Source organism: Tauraco erythrolophus, chromosome 6, assembly GCF_009769465.1.
Source record: "Tauraco erythrolophus isolate bTauEry1 chromosome 6, bTauEry1.pri, whole genome shotgun sequence".
Taxonomy (NCBI): Eukaryota; Metazoa; Chordata; class Aves; order Musophagiformes; family Musophagidae; genus Tauraco; species Tauraco erythrolophus.
The window spans coordinates 46,981,538-46,988,554 of NC_141470.1; the positions used below are offsets into that span (position 1 = coordinate 46,981,538).

The 7,017-nt window shown below is 50.0% G+C and overlaps 2 protein-coding genes across 2 annotated transcripts; one reads left to right on the top strand and one right to left on the bottom strand.

Moving 5' to 3' along the window:
• Positions 1–13: 13 nt before the first annotated feature.
• Positions 14–1,239, bottom strand: ACYP1 (acylphosphatase 1). Its single transcript, XM_086613422.1, has 2 exons — positions 1,130–1,239; positions 14–665 (listed from the first exon to the last, which is right to left on the bottom strand). The coding sequence occupies exons 1-2, from the start codon at positions 1,211–1,213 to the stop codon at positions 450–452; spliced, it is 300 nt and encodes a 99-aa protein (XP_086469548.1). The 5' UTR covers positions 1,214–1,239; the 3' UTR covers positions 14–449.
• Positions 1,240–2,241: 1,002 nt separating this feature from the next.
• ZC2HC1C (zinc finger C2HC-type containing 1C) lies at positions 2,242–4,423 on the top strand. Its single transcript, XM_009977282.2, has 2 exons — positions 2,242–3,468; positions 4,157–4,423. Exons 1-2 carry the CDS (start codon positions 2,242–2,244, stop codon positions 4,421–4,423), a joined length of 1,494 nt encoding a protein of 497 aa, XP_009975584.2.
• The last annotated feature ends 2,594 nt before the right edge of the window (positions 4,424–7,017 follow it).

Below are 7,017 nucleotides of genomic sequence, written 5' to 3' on the forward strand. Positions count from 1 at the left end.
CATTCCACACAAGGAGCTCCAAGCAATTTTATTCTAAAGAAAAAATAAAGTTCTGGAACAAAATAGTTTCTGAGGCATTCAGAGCACAGAAATAACGTTTTTAGCAATACTTAGTACCGGCATTGAGTCTGTGATTTCCTTCATGTCAGTGCCACACTGTACATATTTTACTTACATACAACTAATCAAAGCCCATTCTGCACAGATGTTCAGAAATAAAGAGCCTGTGTCCCTAAACAGCCCCTTTAATAGAGACAGCACAGCTCCACCTGCCAAAATTTTGCGAAAGGCTGAGAGTTAGACTAACAGTACAACAAACCAATAAATTAGAAGTGTAATAAAATAAAATTCTCTAGAGCTGAACATTGGCTGACTGAACAAAGAGGGAAGAGGGGAAGCGTTCTGCGAGGGCAGCTCACGCTCCAGCTTTTGCTTCATCCTGGACAAAGTTATTTCAAAATCTGGAAGTCCTCATGCTCCAGTGCCGTGATCTTCTTCTCATTGCTGAACTCGGCTCGGCTGATGCGGGACTGGGGACTTCCTATCTTCCTGAGCCAGTCCTGCAGCTCCCGTACCCTGGCGGGTGGACCCTGAATTTGTCCTTGCACGGTGCCGTGGCTAGTATTTTGGACCCAGCCAACGAGTCCGAGTCTCTTAGCCTCCCCCTGAGAAGACAATGCAGAGCAAAATGAGATTAATTTGAACTGTAAGAGAGCTACAGAATGACATTCACATACAGGAGTCAATTTTATAGGTGACGCAGACCTCCGAGGAAGTTCCCATGGCTCAGGCAGCAGGAAAGCGGCCGAGGATTCGCCCGACTACTCGTTATATTCTTTCACATGAAAAACTGGGGCTGAGACACCCTTTTCAGTCGTGCTTACATAACGCAGCACAGGCTGCCAACAGCACCGACAGACGACAGCCCGCATCCAGAAGCGGCCGGAGCCCAGGCGGCGGCCGCGATCCCGCCCGTCGGCGGCCCAGCCCCACCGAGGCGCCCACAGGGGCACCCCCAGGGGCCGCCGTAGCCCCAGCAGCACCGAGCGCGGGCACCACGCAGCCCAGCAGGCAGGCCGCCCCTCCAGAAGGGGCGCGCCGCGGGACCGCGCCACGCCACGCCACGCACCTGGGTGTACTTGCGGAAGAAAACGCCCTGCACCTTGCCGGACACCTCGTAGTCCACGGACACCAAGCCCTCGCCCTCCGCCATGGCGACGCGACCAGCTTCCCCCGGCCGCCGCCGCACGCCCCGCTGCGCCGGCGCGGCTGGGCTCGCCCTGGGGGCGTGGCCTTGCCGGCTCCTGGGGCCAATGAAGAGCCAGGAGCAGCGAGCGGGCGGGCAGGGGTTGGTCCCTCATTGGCGGCCTCATGAATAATACATGTTCGCGCGCTCACACGTCAGCCGCCGTGGCCCAGCCATAGAGATGGGGTCCTCCGGGTTGCAGAATGGAACGCGAGCGTTGCGGAGGAACCATCGAGAGGCAGCTCGCCGGCGACAGCGGCGCGCGTTCCCGTCTCCAGGCAACAGCCGTCAACAGAGCGGCGGGGGCGGCGGCAGGCGCCGGGCGGCGGAGGCTGAGGCTGAGGCTGAGGGAGCAGCTGCCCCGGGGCGGGCGAGGGCAGAAGGAGGAGGAGGAGCAGCAGCAGCAGCAGCAGCAGGGAGGTGTCGGGTGCCTCGGGCAACGGGAGACTGATAAGCGAGACGGGTGGCGACGCATCTTGCCGAGGAGGCCGGGCGGAGCTCCGGCCGCAGCCTCGCAGGTAACCCCGCTCGCCCCGCGGGGCCGGCCTGCGGTGAGGGTGCCTGACACGCTTCTAGGGATGTGGTAGAACGAGATTGTACTGAGCTCTACCGCACGCCTGCGTGTCTCACCTGTGGATCTACAACGCCCGAACTGAAGGGACGTGTAAGGGGAAACACCCTGGGGGAGTGCAACAATTTCTCTGGCAGCGTATTTCTGCTGTTGCTATGATAAGACAGAAAGTGAAATACAAGCATATCTTATTTACAGCTGCATAAACGATTGGGACTGGAAGAGGCAGCATGGGAGCCCTCTAGATGGAAGGAATGTAAAGAGTTACAGAACCCAGAAAAGTTAGAAAACTTTTGCTAATATTTATTATAGCCTCTCATTGTAGCCTCCAGGTGTAGACTGTTGGGAGAAAATTTGTCCAGTTTTGGATAAAGTAGTCTGTAATGACTTTGCTTCTAACCTCCGGCTCTTTCTCAGGCACCGAATGGCTTTGTTTCCACCAGTGGATTCTGTGGTGGCAGCCACTAAGCTTGTTCCCACTTTCCAGCTGGACCACCAGAAGAGCAACTTTCAGCATGCACTTATACCTTACAAAGAGGAACATTTAAAGGATCTCCATGACGAAAAGAGCCGGAGCTATTTGTATTGTCTTTCTGCAGAAAACAGTCGATACAGCTCCAGGTGTGGAGACTCCTGTTCAGCTGGACTGCAGAGCAAGTATGTCACCAGTCAGACCAAGATTCTGCCAGCTAAATCAGTAGCCTGTCGGAAAGCAGGAGTGGACCGTGCATATCCCCTGAAACCAATTTCTCACCACCAGAGTGTGAGTGTTCAAGAGTTCAACACAGCACAGGTTGGAAGTTCCCCATACATGGAGGAAGCTCCAAATAATAGGCCTAGCTCAGTAAGCAAAGAGAAGCCTCCAGCAGGGAGGTCTCAGCTAGCTGCAGGGCTCTCCCCTTGGACAGCAGAGCCTAAACAGTCAGCCTCCGATGTTTACAGGAGAGAGCTGGCCTACATCCTAAAGCTGGAGGCAGATGGACGGAACCTGGAACAGGAAATTCGAAAGAAAGAGGCCCTCCTCATAGAGAAGCTGATGAGAACAAAGGAGGAGCTTAGGAGGATTCAAAGAGAGAAGGAGCTTGTCAAGGCAGAGGAGAAAAGAAACAGACAAGTGGAGAGGATCCATGAGCAAAAGGCCACAAGGCACACTGAAGAGAAATCTTTCACGGTTGCAGTCCGGCCAGGTGATGGGGTCTCCGGTGGGGTGCAGTCTGCAGAGGCCACTATCCCCAAGCCTGGCACCACTCTCCACCCCCGAGAGCTGGATATGAGGAAACTCAAGAAGGAGCAGCTGGTGGCCAGCAACGGCAAAATTCGAGACCGCGTACCCATGGAACTCTTAGCCTCTTGTTCAAAGCTGGCCCCAAAATGTAGCCCTTCTCCCTCTGCCCTCTCAGACCGAGATTCTGGTGACCACCCATCCGCAGAGGTGCTGTACACGCAGGCTGCTAGTGCTGCACAGCAGGAGGAGCTCGGACAGTGCAGCTTCTGCGGACGTAAGTTTCTCTGCACCAGGCTTGAGAAGCACTCGAGAATCTGTAGCAAGAGTCAAGGCTCCAAGAGGAAAGTGTTTGATTCCAGCAAGGCCAGAGCTAGGGGCACAGGACTGGAAGAGTATCAGCAGTGGAAGAGCTCAGAGATGCCTCAGGTAATGTGCAGTCTCTTTGCCTCCCTTGACCCATGTCTGCTGCTCACGTTCCTTCCACCTCGACATCTAATTCTGACTGAAATGCGAGCACCTTCATGTGTACACGGGGCTAAGGGATGCAATCCAGCTATTGCCTCTGAAAGATTCTTGCCAAATGGATAAACATATCCATTTAAAATCTAACAGATGAGGGGCAGGGGTCCTAACTGACTTGTCTTTGTAATGTGTCAATGTGTACTCCTGGAGAAAGCTCACCCCTTCCTGTAGTCAGGACGCTCAGCATGCAGACTGGGTCTGCTGCAGTAAAACTCTGACATCAGGGGCTGCAGGGAACTGACTGAAAATCCAGGTAATAACACAGGCTATTAAAACAAAGGCAGTGGAAACATGCTGCTCTGTTCCTGCAAAGCAGCTATAGCAACCCTCTCCAGTTCCTTGGCCCTACTGCTTGCTTTTCTGATTGTTCTCAAGCTCTTTCTAAGTATTAATGTCTCTGTCAATATTTGCTTCAAATCCTCCTTGGTGCTGGTCTTTTTGATCCCCTTTGTGGCACACAGCTTCTCAGGGAGGGTTTTACATCAACAGGGAATGCCCAGGGATGGGTGGCCTGGTTTGGACCCCACGCGTAAGATTGAGAATGGAGAGCAATGGTGGTGCCGATTGCTCTGACTGCCTTTCCCTTCTGCAGAATAAGCGACCCAGAAAGAACAACTGGAGACAGAAGCACGAGATTTTAATCCAGACTCTGCGCCAGGCCCGCCAGATGCAGCAAGTCCTCTCCAAGGGACGGAAGGTGTCTGACCTGCCCCCGTTGCCTCCCATTGAAAACCCAGACTACGTTGCCTGCCCCTACTGCGGACGTCGATTTGCTCCTCAAGCAGCTGAGAGACATATTCCCAAATGCAAAACCATCAAGAGCAGGCCCCCACCCCCACCACAGAGGAGACACTGCTGAGGTGGTGTCTGACTGTACTGGCTGTTGTGATTCTCTGCCTGTTTTCTGCCAGCTTTCCAGCCACAGACACTTGTGCCTTCCCTAATCTCAACACTGGCTATGAGTGTTGAGCTTTAATGCACAGCAAGGGAACAGCTCAGGACATACAAGCAGAATACTAGGACCTGTGTACTTTGACCAGCACCCTGGGTTGCCCCTCTGGGCGCCTCTCCTATCCAGTGAGCTCAACGTGGAGTCTCAGTGTAGATGTAGGGCTGTCATGGTTCAGCCAGCTGAGCAGGGAAGAAAGACTTTTGCTGCAGGCTGACAGCGAACAGCAGCGAGGACCAAACCAGCCATCGGAAAGGGTCTGTTCTTTAGAATCATATTTGCCTGTAGGTTAGGGAGGCTTGGGCTTTTTTCCTTCTTTTTTTTTTAACTAGTGGTGTCTGATGTGAAGAGAGCTGCTCTCCTTTAGCTCATGAGTGGCTGTAGACTCAGGTTTTTTCCTCCTCCAAAAGCAAAGAGTACTGCTGTTCTCAAGACAAGGGCCAAGCAGAGTACCTGCCTTTTGTTTGCTCTACTGCTCTGTGAGTGCAGATGGTCACCCCTGAATGCGCTAACAGTGACAGTGGTTCTGGCTGGCATAGCTGGCTTCTTGTAGCTACAAGCAAAAGACCGGGATGCAAGAGGTGGTGCTGCTTTTTGCCATAGAAAGGACTCTACATTCTTCAAAACTATTTAGGATTTAGACAAGGCATTTGGAAAAGTCAGAGGGAGGGCAGGAAGCCATATAAGCAGTTAACTTTTTTGCAGCATATAGACTGCTGTGTTCTTCCATCCTTAGTAACTGTGCTAGACAACAGGATCCAGAGCTGCTGCCATGTCATCACTCATGCTCTGTCCTGTCTGTTGGAGCACTGTTCAGTTGAATAATAAAAGCTGTGTAGGTAAATTTATTCCACACTGTTTCTGCAGCAGTCCAAAAGTTTATTTGGAGGCTTTTCTAGAATGCTGGGGACAATCCCAGGGCTACATCTTACCAGCTGAAGATTGGTAACATTAACCATTTAGAAATCCAGTGTGACATTGTTTGAATTAGGAGAACTGGGAAAACCTGTTAGCTATTTCACTCATATGTTTAGAGTTAAATCAACAGTTAGATTTAATATGAAAAAAAATATGGAGTTTTGCTGCATGCCAGGTTTCTAGGGACCTCTAAAACACACACTTTTCCTTGCGTCACCTGCTTATTTTCATCTTAGTTGCTCCAATGGTAGGGGAATTATAACAAAAATAGATCCCTTCTTTTGCTTTCTTCTCGAGATGTAAGGTAGTTCTTGATGATTTTGACCTCATGCTAAAGGTCTTTGTCAAACACTGTTAAAGGGTCTTTTTGGGGAAATAGGTGTCCTACAGCCCTTTTTAGAGAATCATCTGCTTACAGAAATGTGCAGGAACCATCACCAACTAAGTCAGTTATTTTTCTGGATTTAAATTTTTATTAAATAGACCAGTTCTGTTGTGTAAAAGTTGTTTTAAATGGTCACAGCGTGGTTTGTGTTCTCAAAGTAAGAATGACTACTTTGTGTGAGAAAGTTGCAACAGGAAGCAAACAAGGAACAAAAATTCCAGCAGCTCCTTTTGCAAGCCCTCCAGTAATGTATCAGCAGCTCATGGGAACCTAAAAAAAGATAAAAAGTGACTAGATTAAACTGGACTAGTCAGAAGCTGAACATGAAGAAACACTCTAGCCTTCAATGGGTGCACCTGTCTCCTGAAAGAAGTTGGAGAGCTTCTGCCCTATAAATATGTGGGCAGAAATCTCAGTCCCTTGGCACACACTAGAAAAAGCATGAAGATCCTAGAAAGGGTCAGTGCTGCACTGTGCCAGCCAGGTATGAGGGCACAGACCTAGAGAGGAGAGAAAAAAAACAGACTCAAAACAAGGGAAAATATTTTGCCATATCCAAATTGATTGGAGAAGCAAGACCGATGCTTTAACTTCAGAGCTTTGAAATACAGAATAGCAAGAGGTAGGGGAGGGGTAAACTTGAACTTTTATGCCAGCCTCCTTGAATTAATGAAAGGTGTAACTGAATTAAACAAAGAGTAGTTAAGAAATTCAGTACCACTGCCTGCCTTGTAATATTAACTTCATTTCCCTTGCACTATGTTTTATTGACTATATTTAGTGGACCCTAAAAAAACAGCAGAGTGCAAACGTGACTGGGGTAGATACACACAAAAAGCTTTTAATACTGTAAAATAAATCCATCTGTTGGGGACTTAAGTGACAGGCAAACAGCTAGTGCTGAGCTTGAAACTGTAGATTAAGCAACAGTTATTGAACTTAAGTCACGAGGCTTCATCTCTGTTTTGGAGCTGACCACGGGCAGTTCACCCCTCTTTGCTGAGCTGTTGTTTCACGACAAGACAGACAGCAGTATCCAGTCTCCGGTAACTGGCTGCAAACAGTACGTTCGGCCAAAGCATCAGGCACAGCACACAGATCTACCCTGCAGATTTGCTGTCGTGGTTACTGTCACCCTGGCACTACTCAAGCTATGTTATTCACACCAGCTCAGCTTCCTTTTCTACTACTGCAGTACAAT